At 44.8% G+C, this 21030-nt stretch overlaps 1 protein-coding gene across 36 annotated transcripts in view; it reads left to right on the forward strand.

Annotated features, from left to right (window-relative positions):
• Positions 1–21030, forward strand: part of Enox1 (ecto-NOX disulfide-thiol exchanger 1) — a 565516-nt gene that overhangs the window by 494988 nt on the left and 49498 nt on the right. For 28 of the 36 annotated variants that reach the window (XR_003950851.1, XR_003950849.1, XR_003950850.1 and 25 more), the window contains 2 exons: positions 13384–13491; positions 17502–17558. Coding sequence is in view for 27 of the 36 variants with exons in the window: in XM_006519001.4 (XP_006519064.1) it covers positions 13384–13491; positions 17502–17558 (165 nt within the window). In the remaining 9 variants the exon portion in view is untranslated. Of the gene's footprint in view, positions 1–13383; positions 13492–17501; positions 17559–21030 lie in introns of those variants that run through there. The other 8 variants (XR_383179.3, XM_030247812.1, XM_030247813.1 and 5 more) reach the window with 2 other exon arrangements.

The raw sequence follows: 21030 nt of genomic DNA on the forward strand, positions 1-21030 counted from the left end.
TCCCCCTTTTTCCTGGCATCTCTATTCCTCGCCTCCACAAACATACACAGGGATAGTTTTACCAAATAGCTACAGCGTTTCTGTGTTTTTCAAAGTCCTATGGAAGACTAGGGTGAAAATACATGAAAGCTTTTGTTGTAGATTTCCAAGAAGGGTGTATTATAGTAATGCTTAGGAGGGAAAGGCCAGCTCTGCAGTGAACAGCTTTCTGTTCCCTTGATGCAATCTGTTGGCCTCCCATCCCCACCCCCATACAGTCACTGTCCTTGTCTTAGGTCTGTCACCACCTCTTTATTCCAAGGCAGGTGTCACTTAGGTGTTCAGTGAATGGGTCTCACTGGTCGGTGGCGTGGGCACTCACTGGAAACAGTGACAAAAACATGCCCCTCTTGTTATAAACGAAAGGAGCACAAAAGAAGAGAGACAAGGAGTGGGAGCGGTTGCAATACAGTAGAGATCAACACAGCCAAGTACTGATCATTGAAAATTTAATAAAATAGAAAAATCGGTTAGTTAGAAATGAGAACTGGTAAACAATATTAAAAAGGTAAACAAAGTTAAACCCGTAAACCAAACAGCATGAACGCATGAAGGCAGCAAGAACACCTTTGGGACACATGTTTAAGCACAGATGGTGAGACTTTTAAGTCAAGTATCTTATCAATATGGAATCAGATAAAATTGAGAGTCTGGCTAAGCTAATCCTTAAAAACCAAGTTAGCAGCCTAAGTTTTGTATTGTAGGAAGAGGTACAGATTGCTTAATGGGGCAAGTTCTCCATACATCCTTGGGCAGATGTTGTTGGTCTCTTAGAACTCATGCAGAAAAAGGGACAGGAGGAGTTTACATGGCTAGCATGCTCCATGTGTGAGGTGAGGAGGGCATTCAGGCCAGTGTCCTTTAGTTATAATCGCTGTGTTTATTGAGGCTTTCTGTTGTTGCTGCCGGTATTTCTCCCATGTCTATAGTTCAGCTAGAAGTGGTGGCACTCAGAGACAGAAATGGGAAGATCTAACATTTGAGGCCAGGCTACTCTGTGTAGGGAGACAAGGCCATCATGGCCTACACAATAAGACTCTGGCTCATTAAAAGCAAATAACAACAAACAACACCAATAATAATTGGGAGGAAAAACAATCTACAGCTTAAAGCAAGCAAATCTGAAAGAGTTCAGAAGCTAACCAGCTGTAACAGGACAACCTGCCCCGCAGAAAAAAATGGCTTTTATCTGCCTTTGCTCTCTCCTGGCCTAGGAGGAATGACCCAAAAGGAAGAGCATGGAGACAGGAATCCATCGTTACTGTGAGACTGCTAAAAGGTGATGCTCTAAATTGACCTAAGTGTATTCAAATAACTGGGAAGATTTAGGGAAATTAGAAGACTTTCCTCTGCTTCCTTAATTGGAAGGAAATATGGCTATTTATCTATTTATGAAGTTTCTTCTGGAGCCACCTTAAGATTCAAAACACCAAATATGTGTGTTGTTCTTCTCTTCTGGGCCTGATTGGGCTACAGAGCAAGTTCAAGGCCAGCTTGGACAATTTGGGGGTGGGAGGGACTGTTTTAAAATACAAAGTTAATAAAGGGCTAGAAAGACAGCTTGAGTTTGAAAGCTTATATAGTATGTACAAAGCTGTAGATGTAATCCCCAGAACTAGGGTGAAGGTCGCAGAGGGGCGAGTTAAAGTTCTCCCCTACCCATGTACCTACTCCAATTAAAAAATCCTAGCATTGCACCAGGGAGGCCAGTCTTGGAAGTACCAGCCATTGCTGATGATGTAAGAATGAACTCTGTCTGGGTTGGCTATGAAAGTAGCTGACACCCAAGATCATTTACAACAGACCCCTCCAAAGGGAGCACACAGGAGTTTGTCCTCTAGTTATGGTGCAGGGTTTCCTCTCTGGCCCCTCTCACCATGACTGCGTTAGAAACACTACAAAGAATGAACGAACGAACTTATCTCTTGGCCTTTGCAGCCCGTTGCAAGACCCATCTGTTCAATCAGGACTTCATTTGATGGAAGTGAATGCGCCAACCTGGCTGGAAAGCAGGTTAATATTGTAAATTTCTGTACATGCGTCCAGAGGTTAGGGTGATAACCACCTCATATAACTCCGGGGGGTGGGGAAGTGATAAGAATGAATACACAGCAGCAAATTGGATTAGCATCTGCAGAGGAATCGCTAACGCAGGCAAAGGAGAAAATAGCGTTATCCATCCCTACTTCAACAGGGCATTTGACACCCTCTCGTGTGAATTGCATGAATGGTGTTAATTCATGTCTGTGTTTTGAAAATCAGCAGAAAGGAGACAACTAGCCCAAATAGGGTGGGGGCAGACAGCAGACCTTCCCGTCCAAGTATCAATCCGCAGTCCCCAGGACCGCCCACTCATGTTTGTTAAAAGCCACTTGACCTGGCTGGGTCAAACACTGCTATTTTTACAAAGAGGATAATGACAGGATTTTATGGAACTCAGTACCACTTTTATGGAACTTCAGCCACTCAAGAAACCTCGCATTACTTAGGGGCTGTTCCTTAGTCTCATAACGTCCTACTGGTAAATATTGTTTATTTAACTTCCGAAGAAAGCGAAAAACAGGAAACTGAGCTGACCCTGCAAATTACACCTTTGGGTTTTAAAAAAAAAAAGTGAAGAAGGGAAAATAGGTTTGAAAACCTTCCCAAACATGTTTGTATCTCTTCTGCCTTTGCTCAGTATTGAAGAAATTAATTAGTAAATTGCTTTGCAAAGCTACCTCAGGACTCTTGATGCAGTTTTGATGGTAGAATGACTAGCCGAAAAGGGGAGATCAGAGATGCAGAGTGGCTTACTCTAGGCTGCACAGCACATTCCTCTGAAGTGCTAGTGTGTGGGTTATTTGCCTTTCTACCTACACTGAGCTATATATATATTTTTTAGAATAATGTTGTCTTATAGGAACATGAGATCTAATGACTAATAACCCCAGTGGGTTACGTGAATGCCAAAAATTACTTGTCTTTCTCACAAACTCCTCCCAAAGGCATATTCAAGTAAATGAATTGGTATTTAAAACCACATCAGATGAAACAGTTCCTACCAACTCCCAGCCAATGAACCAAGGTCACAATTTATCTCTCTTAGGGGACAAACTGCCCAGAGTAGACAATATCTATGCAGACTAGACACATACCCTTTGCAGGCCTTTCCCTCTAAATGGCATTGTTTTTCTGTGCTAATCATTGCGTGAAACTGGTAGCAGTAATGATGAGGAAGTATATATACAAGCTTGACATTGTCTTAGAGTGAACTTCAGCTGTATTTATATGTATTTATGTCTATAAACATGAGGTACAGCACAACAAACAGAAAAAAAAAAAGCACACAGCAACAGTTTTCTGAACCTGCCAGCTTGAACTTCGACCCTCTCTGGTGGCAAACATAAGTTTATAAACCATTATCTCGTAAATAAAAGCAGATTATAATAAAAACCAAACATATGCAAAAGCACTATGCAGGCAACTACTAATTATGTCATGGATGCAATGCACTGACTTGTATCTTAGTTTCAAAGCAAACAATCCAAAAAGAACACAAAAACAAGCTACAGTGTTAAAATAGCAACATTCAGTACAAATGTTGCACACACGGGAACTAAAATATGGACTTTCCATCAAAAACCAGACAGGATCTCATAGTTCTCTGTCCCACTATTCCCACTATTGAATTTTAAGCAACGATTCCTGAAGTCGTCCTGTCTAATGGCTAGATGTACTCAAACTTTGTAGTAACTGCACTGTAGCCATTCGTTTTGAGTCTATTGTTGAAATGCAAAGTGTATATAGTACCAAAGCAAGAATAAATTACCCTGAGTTAAAAGGGGGGAGGTGTGTGTTGGGGTAGAGAAAAGGCTCAGCAGTTTAGAGTGCTCCTTGATCTTGGGAAGGACCTAGGTTCGGTTCCCAGCACTCCCATAGTGACTTGCCACCATCTGTAACTCCAATTCCAAGAGATCTGCTGCCCTCTACTGCAGACTCCAGTACACTATCGCTAGTGCACATAAATTCAAGCAGGTAGGTACAGGCACACACATAAAAGTGATAAATGAATCTTTTTAGAGATGTGTGCTGAAGAGTCTGTCTGTATGTGCCACTGTGAACCTGTGTGTGAAGGTAGACTGGGGAGGGACTGAGAGATGGGCACGTGGTGCTGTGTAAATATTTCTGTGGAACAGAGGAGTGGACCAATCTAAAGGCATGTCTCGTTAAATGTCGGAAGCTCTGGGAACAATCCTTCAGCATTTAGATCAATAGATTTTGTGGAGGAGGTCATCGCTGATTTTGCATGTGATTAGTGTATGATTTGCTGGCACACTATGGTAATAATGAATGAACCTTTGGTAGGTTTAGTCACTGCTTTAAAATTCAGTATCACTATACCTAACTCCTGCATCACAGTCAAGCAACTTGGAAGTAGGGACCCCACCCCACCTCCTCCTGCAAGCTTAGACCCTCAACATCTTACATCAGTGGCTTCCTATGTTTTTCCATCCTCCCTGTGGCTCTAGAAGTCTTATAAGACTTATATTACCTTTTGGAAATTTTGCTTTATTCAAAAGATTCTTGCCTCCCCCCCTCCTCCCAACACATCCAGACATTCCTCTCTATAACAGGAGAAATCCTATTTTATTAAAGGTCAGTCCCAGAAAATTCAAACCGCTTTAGCTCAGAGATGCCATTTTCTGAGGGCTTTCTCTCTTCTCCCGACCCAAACACCCTGGAAGATCTCTCTCAGAGGTACACAAACATCTTTCGTGTCATGCCTTTTCTCAGACTTGGGGGGACAGAATCCCTGCCAACAGGCTACCTTTCAGGGAGACAAGTTGCTTTATAACTCAGAACTCCAATGTGGACCTAAATAATCCCTGTTTCTGCTTTTTCACTAATATCCCCAGTGTCCCAAGAGCCAGGGTACCCATAGGCTTGCCCCCGAGGCTCACGGTCTTGATCTCTCAGGGGCTGATCCCCAGCAGGCCTGCACCTGGGGTCTTTCAGCTGTGGCATTAGGTTCTGAACAGGAGGGTCCGAGGATAGGACCATGCCCCAGACATCCCTGGGCTATAAATGAAGCCTGACCCCATCAAAAACAAGAGATCGCCTTTCTGCCTAGCAATGAGAATGGCATTTAAAATTCAATATCAGGAAAGATATTGACGAGATTAAGGGCCTGGAGGAATTGATTTATGAGGAAAGACCCAGGGAATTAAATATGTATAGCCTGGTGTAATAGGATATTAGCTCTGAACACAATTTCATTTCTAAGATCGGGCGCTCCTGTTATCAGTCATCTGAATGAGGAGTTCCCTCCAGGAGATGTCCCTCCCCTAGGGGTCACCCTGCCCGAGGCAGAGGAAGGGAGGTGCCAGGATTGATACAAGGGCCACAGCTTGGTGTTCCCCTCATCCCAATGTGAAATCGAAGTGCATTTTCATCCCAGGAGGGAGCAGATGGCATTTCCAGCTAGAATAGATCTTCTGTAGTTTCACTGCCTCTTGCACTGAGAAAATTCCAGCTAGTGCCACCTCTCCCTTTGCAGGTACGGAATGGTAAATGCCCACCCTCCCCTTGAGCCACGTTTCCCTCAGTCGTCAGAAACACCACCCCACATGCTTGCATTTAGGGGCAGCCTTGCTCTCAGGTTGTGAGCATGCTCACTAGATTTCTACTTCTCAACTTTCTCTCCCAGCTGGAGACTGGCTCAGGATTTCCAGGCACAGAAGAACTGGCCCCCTCAGCAGGGACCCCAAGTTGACATCCCTAAACAGGCTTAGCATCAGGCAAGAACCAAAGCAGAATGAAGAGATAGAAAGCATGAAAAGCCCTGGAAGATGTGTCCGGGTGAAATAGCTATCACCCTAGCACGAAAGGGTTAAGGGGTGTGTGTCCCCATCTCAGAGCTATAGCAAGTCACCAAGCTGAGAAATCTAACTCCAGGTGAAGTCATGCTGCAAGCCCAAATAATTGAGGAAATCCAGTTAGAGGCAAGGCATATAGACACTGCAAGGATGCTCAAGGGCATTGCCATGGAGACTAGCCATTCAAAGTGCTGACCCAGTGGACCATCTAGGTACACCCACCATGGCTTGGGGTAGAAATTTTTTTCAGGAAATCTCTAGCCTCACTTCCTTAGGTGACACTCTACTGTCCTACAAGATGTGTCTCAGTGACCCAAGCATCTGATGTATAGCAAATCTATGAAAGTAGAAATAACTGTTAAACCCAACTCAAAATGAAACGCGTTGAGTTAAAATTTATGATGTTCTATGCATTGAAAGATTCAGTGGGTAGGTTCTCCAGTGGAACAAGTGATTCAAAGGACAGCCCCCACCCCCACCCCCACCCCCCAGCCTGTTCTCCTGACCTGGAATCTGATCACCCAAAAGTCCAGGGACTGTTTTGAAAAGTACATGGGCCATAGTCACTATTGGAGCATAATGTGTTGTCATGTTAGTTACTGTGTTTATATTAATATCTTCATGGCCCTTCATTTTGAAGACGGGGTCCCTGAATTTATTTTCTTTCTGTATCCTCCACATTATCCAGCCAAGTGGGAGGCTCAGAGCCGAATGAAGGAGTAGATATAAGCAGATTGCTTTAGGACTGAATATAAAGCTGATCCCTGGTAAAAGGTTGGAGTAAGAACAAGAGGGAAGGAGACTGGGAGAGCGAGTCAGTGGGTCAGTCACTGTCCTTAGAGCTCAGGTTGAATCAAAGTGTCTCCAATTTAAATCAGCCTAAATTTAGAAAGGATGGTCACTCAGGCCACCACGGAAGAAGGCACAAAACCAACAGTGTATTTCAAGGTCTTCACCATCTGTGACATCTGCCACCTCTGTCCCCTTGCCATGCTCTAGGCTGCCTGAGAGCTCTGAGTTCTCACCACTGCAAGTACCCATCGCCAGTGCAATGGTGTTAGTCTACGTGATACAAGCCACATACACTGTCATCTCCAGCATCCGCAGAATCTGGCTTTGTGCCATCCACTAACGTTACGTCGGTAGTAAGGTTACAAGAGTTAGGAAACAAAAACTCAAGGAAGGCTCTGCAGTTTTTAAAGGAGAGCTCAGTCCAGCAGACTACACATAGCAATGCTCACAATAAAGTCCCTCAGGAGCCTGCTCCTAAGAGGGAATGATGAATGCCCACGTTCAGGTCCTCATTAGGATGATTTTCTGATTTCCATTGGTGTGTTCTGATTTCCATTTAAGACTGATGGTGCAGCATGGTTGCCAAGGTAGAAATTGCAGTTTGAGCTAAGAAAATTGAGCCATGTAAGCAATAGCTCTCTCCTAGACAGTGGCGACCTCAGGTTCATGACGTACATGAGCCTATGATTCTCCTGTCCGTAAAAATGGAAATGTGACCTCACTTATTCTAGGGCTCCAAATAACATTCGGAATGCTCTTTGAATTTGTTAGAAGGGAAGACCCACTACACACCAAAGTCTTCGTCTCCAAAGAGCATTACAAATGATCTCATTAAATCCATAGCCTAGAAATATCACGCCATGTCAGGTACAGCATTTATTTACCTGCTTGTTGTCCGCTGGAGTGTTTCCACTTGATTGGCATATGGATAATTGTCTAATTGGAACACACTCAGTTGTAACCACCCAAGAATGTAATAGTGCATCTGTTTAATGCCATACTCTCAAATGTTAAATTAAAATTATGCTGCAGTCAGCCAATCCAACCGGGAGACACTTCTGATTAAGTTCTAGCTGCCTGTGAATGTCTGTAATTGAGGCACGTTGGTACTTAAAAATTCAAACTAGAAAGAATATTATACAGTCTCATAAATTTCAATGAAAAGGACCAGAAAAGCTAACTTACATTGTCTAGTTGTCAACTATCTCACTGTTTTTATAGGGTTCCTAGTCAAATGAAGGGTAGCAGTTTGAATCACCACTGTTTTGGAATACATAAATATTAGATCCTCGAGTTTATACTTTGTAAACCAAAGAAAGCATTAATTTTATAGAATGCACAGAATAAGAGTGTTGGAAGTTTCTTTGGGGGGATCAGGAGAGAGCGGACATGGGGAATAAATAACACAATTATAAATCCATTGATTGGAATTATTTAACCTTTTAGGGAATATTCTTCAGATTTTCAGGATAGCTAGAACTGCCAAAATAATGAATCAAATGTGTCAAATGGAGCCATAATTCTCCTCTGGATGTTTTTTTTAAATCTATGTATGCCTAGAACAATAAATTATCCAGTGAGGGAGCCTCAGATAGTTTTTGTTCCTTCTCTTTTCGGAATCATAGTTTGATTACATACAAGAAGGGAAAATGGGGCAAGCATTCGTTCATCTCTCCATCCATTCACTCATTTACTACCTACTACATATCATATAAGCAAAAATTTTAACTTATTGATGGAATTCATCTAGTCGACATGCATTAAAATATGACACACCAGCAAGTGCTTTGGAAACAGAGAAGGTAGATCAGCTACTGTTGTTTGAGAGCTTGAAAGGTGTCTTCCTGAAGAACCCAGGGTGTGCTGCCTAGTTTATGTCAAAGCTAGACTTACCTGAAAGGAAGGAACCACAGTTAAGGAAATGCCTCCTTAAGATCTGGCTGCTTAGTGATTGATGGGGCAAGGACCAGCCCATTGTGGGTGGAGCCATCCCTAGGCCTGGTAGTCTTGGCTCCATAAAAAAGCAGTCTGAGCAAGCCTTGGGAAGTGAGTCAGTAAGCTGCACAGCACGCCTCAGTGGTCTCTGCATCAGCTCCTGCCTCCAGATACCTACCCTGCTTGAGTTCCTGTCCTGGCTCCCTTTAGTGATGGGCTAAGATGTAGAAGTGGGAGCCAAATAAACCCTTTCCTCCCCACGCTGTTTTTGGTCATGGTGTTTCAGCATAGCAATAGTGACCCTAAGTAAGACACAAGGCTATTGTATCTAATTGTGTTGCTTGCCCTGGATTCACTTTGTCCTTTAACCAGTGAGCCCTTTAATTTTTGTGGATATCAGTGGGACAGACAACATCCAGAGAAAAGCTGGTGGCATTGGCGACAGCAAGGCATAGGTAAGAGAACAGGCAGGGTTGTAAGGAGTATACCAAGAGAGGAGGAGAGAGGTAGTTAACAGGCACAGTTTGAAGCATAGCTAGTTAAGGGGCTAGTGCATACTGACAGAAAGCAAGGGTCTAAAAGACCAACTCTGTCAACAGCCAACACATGTAGTGTGCAAGCTAAAGGGGTATACGTAACACCCCTGCAGAGAGCATGCTGGGAGAAGAAAAGAAGCTAGTATAAGAGCTGATGATGTCAGAACAGTCAAAGTGGAGTGCTGGGGACTGGAACCTCATTGTAGCCAGTGAGAGTGACATGAAGGAGACCGTGACTCCCAACGCTGGTTACTCGTTAGGGTTATTACCTGTGGAGGATTAGGAAAGTCATCAATGCCTGGGCGCCACCTCTAGTGATTCAGAGTTAACTGGGCTTCCACGGGCCCCAGGCAGCCGGCAGCAGTAGTATCCAGGGGGAATGGAGAACCGCTTATCCTTGAGTGCTCTTTTAAGAAATGTAAATAAAACTCAGAACTTCCAAGCATCTGATGTGCTGCTCGTGGTCACGGGGGTGGAGGGGGAGGGATAGAAAATGGGCACTTTGCAAAATGAAGAGCCCCATGCTGAGTGGTCCAGGGACTGACCTGACTGGGACAGTGGGCAAATAAACAAAAGACAAACACAAGGACACACGGAAAAGCTGGGATCATGTGGGTCAGGCGTTCAGATAGAGAAGAGGCCGGAGCACCCCCACCCAGAAGCGCAGGGTGTTTATTATATACAGTTGAACTGGCAGGAAGGGATGGGAGGGGGGTCTGCTGCATAGGGCTGAACAAGGAGGAGGAAGGGGGTTTTATATACAGCCAAACAAGGAGGTGGGGTTATTAAATCTAGTCAAACAAGGAGGTGGTGTTATTATATACAGCTGAACATGGAGGAAGGATTATTATATACAGCTGAACATGGAACAGGCCCTGTAGGGGAGCAGTCTTCAGGCAGTAAATATCTAGGGGGAGAAAGCTATAGTGGACATTTTCTGCAAACACTATCAGCATCCACACAGAGATCCATAGATAGAAGGCTTTGCCATCCCTCTGGGCCTCAGTGGAAGGCCTCACCAATCCTGTAGTTCTGAGGCACTGGGGTCCTTGACATGTCAGTACCCCTGGAAAACACTCAGGCCTTTCCTTACTCTCTACAACGAGGACTCTTTATGTCCTACTACTGACGAAGGTGAGATGCCTGACTGCTGTTTTCCTTCTGCAGGTAGGGAGGGTAAGTGGTCCTGCCCAGCAGTCATGTGGGTCAGCTTCAACATAGACCTTTTAAGCATGCCCACACCCTTGAAGTAGTCTGACTAGAAGAGTGGCTTAGGGAAATCCTCCCATAAGACAATAAGGGAGCATGCGCTGGCATGTCCACTGCCGTCTTGTCTAGTCTGGGAGAACAGCAGGTGCCAATTCTCCACTGGAAGGGCAGATTGGGTAAGTTGGGTCCACATATCCCACAGAAGCAGCACAAAGTGTTAACACAGGCCAACCCTAAAAATAGAAATCATATTGAAAATATAGTAAATGGTAAGGAACATGGCAGTGTCCCAGAAAAAAATACATGCAAAACAAAGAAATATATGTGTTTCAGGGAAAAAAATAAGTTCAAATAAAAGTCCAGACGTTATAATCATTCAAGCAATTGTCTGTACACAGGAAGAAAGGGAAGTAGGGATGAACGCAAGATCTCTGTTCAAAGATAGAATTCAAAGGAAGATGAGAATAAATGGTAACATAAATGTGAAGTAAGGTCAGGGGAAGGGTATGTATGTGTGTGTATGCACACATGATGCATGTGTGCATGCATGCATGCGTGCGTGTGTGCATATGTGTGACGAGAGGTTCTACCAAGTTTTTCATGTATTCACTGTTGATAGTAACAGCTACGAGTTGTAATCAAGTCTTTTCCCTAATCTTAAGCTCATATTTTTTCCCCTCATTACTAGAACAGGATGCTCATTATAGATGTGGTAGTAGGTTAACAAGCAGGACTTAGAGATCACAGACCGGCTCCTGCATGAGCAGTGTCCAGATCCCTTCCTGTGAATGTGGCCAGATTAAACAGAAGCTCTGTGTACCCTGCCCTCTGTAGCCAAGCTGCACGTTCTCATGTACTTCCTGGTATCTAGGGTTTGCACAGCTTCACAGTTCAGGGCTCTGCACATAGACGACCACCCTTGATATAACGAACCCTCCGCTGCTGCACTGAGCAGATAAACGTCCCTTACCTTTGAAGACAATTTCCTGTTCATTTTGTTCTCTTGCATTAAAACTTGCGTTTGAAATATTTTAAAAATACTCCTCCTGTGTGTGTGTCTGTGTGTGTGTGTGTGTGTGTGTGTGTGTGTATGTGTGTGTGTGTGTGTCTATGTGTCTGTGTCTGTGTTTGTGTCCATGTCCATTCATCTCTTCATTTGCGAGTGTAGGTGTGTATATGCCCACACAGCATGTGTGGAAGTTAGAAGACAATCTTTGGTCTCTCTTTGCCTTCTACCTTGTTAGAGAGGGCAGTCTCAGGTCTCCCTAGTGTGTCCATCAAGCCAGCTGGCTCTCAGTTGTCTCAGATTTGCCCATCCCCCACCCTTCCCACCTCACTTTAGAAGTCCTGGAATTATAAACACAAACCACTGAACCCAGGGGTATGTGGATTCTGAAACTTTCTATTCGGGACTTCATGCTTGTGTGGGAAGTCCATTTACCCTAGATTTGTAAATTTCCAATAAGGAAAAAACAGCTGACATCACCCACATCAGAATATCAGACACCCTCGGGCTGTCCTCTGGCCGTCGATGAGTGAGAGTGAGCAGGGCATAGCCCATTGGTGCTGCTGTCTTTTACCTGTTTTTCTGTACACCACGGGGCCTGAAGTCTCCCCACGTTTCTGTGCCATAGGCCACTGATACACAGTTCATGCTCCCGAGTTGTCAGAGGGAGCCACGATCACAGAATAGGAGAGAAATCACTATTTATACAGAGAAGCCCAGGGAGATTTAAAAATCTATACAGTTTCAAAATAGGCAGTTGTACTAACAAACAAGTCCAGAAGAAGGCATGGAGTGTGTGTGTGTGTGTGTGTGTGTGTGTGTGTGTTCCCTTTTGTTTTGGTTTAGTTTTTGTGAGCATTTTCCATACCCAGTTTCTCGAAAACCCGTGGTATTGAAGATTCAGTGAAGTCCTGGCCAGCTGCTCTGTGACCTGACACTGGAGGTGGCCCCTTCACTGCAGGAACACACTACTCTTTCCCGTCCATAGAGAAGCATTAATTATGTGCCATAGCAGGCCATCATGCTCTTCTGTGTTTTCAAACTGGTCCTTTGTTGCCAAGAGGCTTTTGGATAGATGTGGCTGTTTCCAGGGCCAGGTTTGCAGCTCTTGAACATATTCTCTAGCCCGCATGCGTGTGAACCTCAGACAGCCAGGGCAGGGCAGCCCCAGGCTTTGGGCAGACAAGCTAAGCCTCCAGATGAGTTACAATGGATAGAGCAAGGAGGGCTCAAGGCTCACAAAATCCCTTCCGTGGCCCTGCCTGAAAATTGTGGTGTAGGCCGTAGCTTAGTGTTTTGACAGCTTATATCAGCAGTTTTCTCAGCTGATATATGTATTGCAGTTGGACTTCTGTCCTGCTGATCCAATAAAACATCTCCGTCACAACAGAGAAAGTAGAAAGATCTTCCGTGGCTCCTGCCACTTGGGGAAATAGCTGTACGTTATTGCCATAAAGCTAGCTTCACTTTAATATGGAAATCGAGGAAGACTGGGCAAGTAGGCTTTGGCTTAATATTTAGCTTTTTAAAAAAGATTTATTTTTTTATGTATGTGTGCATGTCCAGATACTCATGGAAGCTGGAAATAAGGATTGGATTCCCTGGACCCGGTGTTAAACTGTTATCCACTGCCCTGTGGGTGCGCGGAACCAAACCGCGATTTTACCCTCTGGAGCTTCTCTCCAGCCCCTTATTCTTCATCTCTCAGTTTGTTTTCATAAACACAATAATATATCTTTTTACAAATACCCATTGGCCAGAGAAATATAACAGTGCCTTCACAAATATATTACATGTCAGTATCATAAACACCCTACTTATGTGTCCAGAACTGCATGCTCCTTACCGTATGTGGGGAAACCCATCACAGAAGTGAGCTGGTGTTTCTATGAAGCCTTTCCGCTTAGAAACAAACAAAACCCTTGGTGCTGTTTGGAGGCTGTTTCGAGCATCTTACGTTCCCCTGCCATTTGGCCCTCCTCACACCAACTATCCCTTGATTTCACAGCAATTGCTGGCCATCCAGGAGGAGCTGAACAACAAAAAGTCGGAATTGGAGCAGGCAAAGGAGGAGCAGTCTCACACGCAAGCGTTGCTGAAAGTCCTCCAGGAGCAGGTAAGTGAGCAAGAATCTGCTCTGCTCTCTGAGTTGGTTCAGACACTGCAGACACACACAGGCCAGTGCATCACATATACAAACAGGGCTGAAGGAAGCCTGCAGGAGACTTACCCTGCATTCCCTCCCAGCTCCCAGCAGTCCCGCTGTGTGGGATTTATAATGGCATTTGCAACCTCCCTGTCCTCACCCCTTGTATCTACTCTGATGATCTGAGCCCACCGAGTTATGTTACTATTTCTTCCAGAAGACAAATGATTTTTGATAACGTTTTAAGCCATTGAAGCCACGTTCCGAAGTAAGCAGGTAGTTTCTCTTATGTCTAAGAGTGAGGGAAATGAGTTTAGCATAATCCACGATGCTCCCACAGACATGTGGATAAAAGGTGCTGATGTAGAGAGACATTTAAAACCTATCTTTCCTGTGCATCGGACCACCTAATCTGATCTGGGTGAGCCACTGACTTTTCATTTGCAGTCTGGGAAACAGATTGCTTCGTTCTGGCTCTGAAATGGAAGTGCAGCCTGACGCTGTTAAGTGTGTAGGAAAGTATTGTCTTACTTTGGGGGAAGATAGGTCAGCGGAGTGAAGTTAGGCTTTGTTGTCTCTCTTGGAGAAGCCTGGGTGTCCTGGGAGTACTTTCTGCCCAATATGTGATGAATGCTAATTAGATGTGTCAAGGGAACACAGACAGGGACCCCAACCCTCTTCCACCAAAGTAGAAATTGTTTAAAAATTTGTACTCAGATACAGTTATGAGAACTTCATACCATGTAAATACCTTCAAAGGAGATGTGACTCAGTCACTTCCTAATTCACTTGGAATTGTACAAATGTACTTTGTTACTTTCTGAGGAGAAAGTGATGTTACGTTGTTCAGAAACATTCACGATGTGGAGGAAAATGCTTTATAAATATAACTATTAACAACAAACAGAGGCTGACTCCGCACGGGTTAGGCTATGTTAGTTAGAGCTGAAAACTGAGGCTGATAAAATTCACAGTGACCTCCTCCTCAGATGTATAATTGTGCCCGCCACCCTCACCTTGACATCAAGAAAGCGAAGTCCATATTTGATCTGGACCACCCAGACAGAGCTTTATGACTGGGCTCTTTTCCTTGGTGGTTTGGGTTTTTCTGCTTTCGGGGGTTCTTGTGTTGTTATTGTTTTGTGTTTTTCGATAGCTTTCACCGGTTTGCTTGTCATGAATTTTTTATTTTTTTTAGTTGACTCAAATTCTGTAGTCTGATTTAAGCTTTAAGCCCACTTATCAAAAGAGATGAGTTGTGCAGAATATATTAGGGGAGGCTTGCTGGTATGTGGTCTTAAGAAGCAAGGCACTGGGGGAGCATCCCATGCCACTCTCAATCACTTAAGAGAGAGAGAGAGAGAGAGAGAGAGAGAGAGAGAGAGAGAGAGAGAGAGAGAGAAGCTGTGAAAAAAAATGCAGAACAACCAAAGTTGCTAAAGACCTATAAAATACGACTGAGGAAAAAAAACATGTTTATTCCATCCGCAATGGTAATGTGAAATGAATGGCTTTTTCACACAAAGGCACCAAGAATACCTGACCCCGAGGAGGCCAGCGACACACAGCAGCCAGATGCATTCGTACCATTGCTACTACTGAGCAGTTAGCCTGCAAACCCCTCCCCTGCTGTCCCTACCAACTATGTAGAAGGCAACACACATGCAGTGGGCATGTTCTACCTCTGAGCAAGATAGGTCCCTCCTGCATACCCAAGCATGGCCTCATGAGCCTTCCTCTGGATTTGTATAGAGTAACTCCAAGTGAGAAGATCTTTTTAGTACCATCATAGATACGGCTCTCACAAACACCCACCACATGAAAACATGTGTCCCCTCTGGAATTTTGCCTCCAAGAGCAACTGCCTCTGTCTGTGAATCCTGCCGAGTCTGGGTCTTGAGAGTAGATCCTTAGGTTTTGCCCCTGCTCTTCAGTTCTGTTCCATGACTTTCGGGTTCCTAGGTCTACCAGTCCCACATACTCCTGCCTTTCATCTCCTTGGCAGTGAAGAGATCATTCTACACTTAGAGTATAGTTCATAAGCCATATCTCCCAGGCCTGGGAAGATGGCCATCTCTAGCTGTGTGTGTGTGGGGGGGGTGTGTGTAGGAGAACAATAGGCCAAAGGCATAGAGAGTGACTCTGGGAGCAAAAAGCAAGACCAGGAGCCTTCACTGCAAAGAGAGGGCCTGCAGGAGTTCCCTGGGTGGAAGGGAAGTGGGAAGGGAGCTGTGTGGCTTAATGTACACTGAGAAGACTGGAATACATTTAAGAGGGTAGGACATCACCTGTCATATGTGTGCTAGTAAACATTTAAGGCACATGCTCAGAGAGACATGCACACACATACACAAAGACATGTGTACTCATACATACAGACACACACTGGCATACACACACACACACACACACACACTCAAAGACCTGTGAACATGCACACTCAGAGAGACATGCACATACATGCACACAGACACTTGCACACACACACAGACATGTGTACACAGGCTCACACACACACAGAGGCAGGTGCACACATGCACACAGACATAGGCACACACATGCACAGAGACATGTGTGCACACACACACAGACACACAGGCACACAGAGATGCACACATGCACAGGTGGAGTTTCCAGACAGAGGGAGACAAGCAGCAAAGGGTCTGAAAAGGAAGACGAGGAATTTTCCATCATAAGAAATTTTAAGCCTGGGAAGGATATTATTTACAATCTATCCTTATACACTCCAGTATTGTTCTCATCACTGTGATATGGCATGTGCCTGTTTGCACTTTGTATCTTGCATTACCACCACACCCTTATATTTACCAAACATGCAACCACCAATGATACAGCCCTAAGAAGGATGGAACAAGTTTTTGTTGTGCCTAATTCAGTTAATGTAGCAATGACCCAAACCTCTTTAGATCCATCATCAGCTGCCTCATCCTCAAATCCTCATGTCACCGTCCCTGAAACAAAACCCCTCTTTTGGCATTGCTTTCTCAAAAGTTGAGGATAGCCTTAAAAACCTGATTCTTTTATTCCAGTGTGCACAAATAGCCATAAGGAACTAATGTTCTGAATCAAGCATGGTAGCATATATGATTTTATTTTCCTCCAGATTTTACTAAATTCTTTCCCATAGTAAGTATTTTCCATTGGGCAGAAAAAGGGGGAAAAAAAAAAGTCACTGACTGACTTTGCTGCCTGAGCATCACAAACTAAGAGAATGATTATTGGAGCCGGGCCAGCTCTCCTTCATCCACTGCCCTCTATCACTGTAGGTCTGCCCTGAGTCAGGACAAGACGAATGTCAACTCCAGAGCTTTCCAGAAACCCTCAGTAGCTGGTTAGTCTTAAGCAGAATGGGGGTGGTTTTAAAAATCTCATTTGCTAAAGAATTTTATCTCTAAAGCTTCCATGTTGGGAGAGATGTTTTTCTGTTCTTCTCCTGAAAGACACAAAGTGTCTCCTCCTGCTACCCAGTGTCAGTTATTCAGCCCAGCCCTCAACCAGGATGTCTACGGCAGTACTGTAGCATGCGCTGTGGCTGGGAGCCTGTCACTCACCAGTGATCGTTAGCATAACATCCATTAGCTGGTAGCAGCTCACAAACACTGCAAGGTTTAAATTAATGGCAATCCCACCAGGAAATGAAACCATTTAGCATGCTGAAGAACCAATCTTATATGTCTTATGCCTATAGAACTGCTTTCTAATCTTGCTTAAGAAATAATGACCAAGATCCCCTTTTATTTGTTTATTTATTTATTTATTTTTGCCAGCCCCCGAGCTTTGTAAAATATTGCTCTCGAAGCGGTTTCAATAAGAGTCATTGTAATTATCTGCTCCATCTGTTTGTCCTCGGAAGTTTTATGAAACGCAACCTCAGATGAAGCAGAGTTAAGAAGATGATGTATGCTTAGTGGATATGCTTGCTTATTCTTTTCTGTTGTTTTTTTCTTCTAATGTTGCAGTTAAAAGGTACCAAGGACTTGGTGGAGACGAATGGCCACAGCCACGAGGATGCAAATGTAGGTACCACAACCTGGTGTTTGCACTTCTTGTTGGATGTTGGTTGAATCCCAGGGGCATGGCACTTTGTAACATAAAGAAGTCAGAAGCCCTGGTCGCATTGGCCTGAGATTATTCAATAGATTATTATTATAAGCTTTGGTAATACTATCATAGTGTATATCCTATGATAGATGTTCACCATTATTATTACCTTTGCTTACCAAAGAAACAAAAAACAAAACAAAAACAAAACCAAAAAAACAGCTTAAACATCCATCCATCAAAAATTCTAATTGCAGTGGATTCCCTCAAGACCTTTTCTTTTCCAAAACAACATGTGTTGGGAGGCCAACTGGGGCAGCAGTCAGCATTAAGCCGTGTCTTGCATTCGTATGCATTACATTTGCTTGACGGTGCAGAGGACAAATGACTGCCGTGCTAAAGAGGACTCTTCATGCCCAGCCCAGCCCAGCCATTAGGAGAGCTCCGACCTTTGCTTTCTGCCCAACCAGTGGCGTGGTGTGCCTTCACATTCTTTGTGTAAGCAATAATGGTGCCAGATCCTGTTAGCTCCTCTTATTGTTTCCTAGATACCCAAATTCCAGAGAGTAGCGCCCTGGGAGCTTCCTGCTCTCGGATGGAGTAAAACACACCTTGCTTGCTGAGAACTGTCCCTCCGTGTGCTTTGGTGGCTTTGTTCTTGTCCTTTCCAAACTCTTCCCGATCTCTGTTTTATATTTGATTAGCATCCTTGCATGAAATGCCTACTAAGCAGTCCTTTTCACAAAACACAGAATCAGACGTGGTAATGAATGCTTGATTAAGCCCGCACTAGAAGAAATTATATATTTCATGTTCACTCTTGTTTTAATTATATGCAGCACACAGCCTAATAATCATAGCACCCAAGTCTCCCTCATTGAGATTCCTCCCCGACGGCTTTTAAACATAGGGTACTTAAGGGAGGACTCGCTGTGTTCGTGCACTCACCAGAGTTCAAGGGAGGGATGGGAAGGGATTCCAGAGGGACATAAGACCATTGTCTGCTCTCAGGCTGAGGACACAGGAGCACAGGCTGTGACATGTCTGGGAGAATGAGGCAGCTGGTGGGAGACACAGTTCAAATCCCAGACTTCAAACCCACCTCCGGGCAGGGGAGATGCCCAGTGGGCAAAAGTGCCCCCTGCACAAGTGGGAGGAGCCGAGCTCAGGTCACCAGCACCCAAAGGAAAACAAAACCAAACTCTAGGCATGGCCATGTGTGCCCGTGGCCCCAGCATTGGAGAATGAAGACAAGAAAACCTGGAGGGGGCAGGGAGAACGGGCCAGACAGCCTAATGGAAATTGAAGTCTTCAGGTTTAGTGAGCGACTAAGTCAGCAGGTGAAGAGGGTGGAGCTAGATAGAGGAAGGCACTTTCTCTGCCCTGTGCACGTGAATACCATAAGTAGATCCACATTGCATACAACCTACCGCACCCCACCCTACGCACCATTGTACTGAGTTAAGACTCTAGACAGCCCTTAACGTGTAGATGCTGAGATTTGCTGGTTTTCTTTGCTTGCTTGCTTGCTTGCTTTTTATGCTGGCTAATGAGAGCGGGATCTCTGCATGTGTGGGGTTTCCCTGGCTTTGATGAGTGGATTGGGTGGACAGTTGGTGAACAAAGCTGCCGCACGGCCCTGTCCCCACTGGCAGAATGAGAATCCATGTACCATTTGTCTCCCCATAGCCCACAGTGCATCACCCACACATCTAACCCCAATGCCCCTCTTTAGAATCCTGTCTTGCAGGACTCCACATTCTCAACCCACACCTCCACATCCAGCGCTCTTAGAGCCAGGTCTTCTGTGCCTTCCAAGGAAGTTGCTGTCTAGTTTAAGAAGCTGGGCAAAGTGCAGTGGGCACTTTCAGTTTCCTGGTCTTGGACTCCCTTCCCTTGGAATTCCTCTGAGAAAGGAATAAAATCATGGATGTGGGGATGCCTTGAAATCCTGAGATCTTCTCAGTAGGAAGCCACACACTCAGTACACACTCAGTACACACTCAGTACACACTCAGTACACACTCAAGGGCTGACTAGATTGATCTGGATGACATAAACTCCGCCTATCAAAGACATCCAACCCTGAGGCCGCCTGAGGCTCACTTACTATCCACTGAACATTGTAAACAGGGCAGGTTAGAGGTCATAGGATCTTTTAGAGGCAGGTTTTTAGAATTTACAGTTACGTGTGTAGGCCTCCTGAGGTAGACTCTGTAATCCGCTCAGAAGCAACCAATGAGCATGGAGTTCCAGCCAAGGAGGAAAGCCACAGCTCAGACCCAGCCAGAGTGAGTGATCTGAGATAGCCAGATGGCACATGCCAGTCACCGCCCTGGCACCTCCCTGCCTGGCACACTTGGGCTCTTTCCAGATCTACCAGGGCTTTGCCAGCTAGTGAGCTATCCGCTTCTCCTTCTCTTTTCCTGTCTGCAATTTTTGCCTCCTCTGCATGGCTTCCTGGAATGTTCATCTGTTGCAGCTGTGTAAAAACAAAGAAGCCCGTCAGTTGTTTGAGCCATGCATCAGAGAGCGGAGCTGAACACCTCGTAGGAATGGCTCTACTGTCTGAAAGAAGCCCCCACTCACCAGCCTGTTAGCCCTAGGTACTTGGAACAGACCAGGCTTTCAAACCACCACGAAAGAATTTATTTCCAAGATGATCACCCAGAGCCATGTATGTGCCTGGGGCTGGCTGTATGACCCTGGTGAACGTCACCTTTCTCATTTGCATGTAAGGGAACCAGCGAATACACCAGTGGGTCTCAACCTTCCTAATGCTGTGACCCTTTAACACAGCTCCTCCTGTTGTGGTGACTCCCGATCATAATATTACTTAAATTGCTACTTTATAACTGTAATTTTGCTACTGATGTGAATCGTAATGTAAATATTCGATATGCAGGGCATCTAGTATACGATCCCTGTGCATAGGTGGCTTGACCCCCCAAGGAGTCGTGGCGGCCCACAGGTTGAGAACCACTGGAATACACGACCATCTGGCCTAGCACACATACTCGGCAGCTGTAAGTCCCTCCTCCCCTGCCTTGATGGTGTGCGACATGGAAGGCAGGACTTTAGCTGAGTGGAGCTTAGTACAGAGAATGAGATTGAATTCTGTGAACCAGAAGCGGTTCGTTAAGATGTATAGATTGTTTTCGCTGTAATTATTTATATCTGGGGTCAGGGTTTTACACATTATCATGCATTAACAATGGTTCGGCGGTGAACTGACACAGGCTTTAATCGGTATTCTTGTGAGAAGTGACAGCCGCTTTGGTAGAAGGACAGTGTACTTGGCCAGAGAGATAGATAATTCAGCAGTTAAAAGGGCTCCGTGCTCTCGCAGAAGCCCTGGGTTCCGTCTCCAGCACTTACGTGGCGGCTCCCAGCTGTCTGTAACTCCAGTTCCAGGGGACCTTATGACCTCTTCTGGCTTCCACAGAC

This window comes from Mus musculus, chromosome 14 (genome assembly GCF_000001635.26).
Source record: "Mus musculus strain C57BL/6J chromosome 14, GRCm38.p6 C57BL/6J".
NCBI lineage: Eukaryota > Metazoa > Chordata > Mammalia > Rodentia > Muridae > Mus > Mus musculus.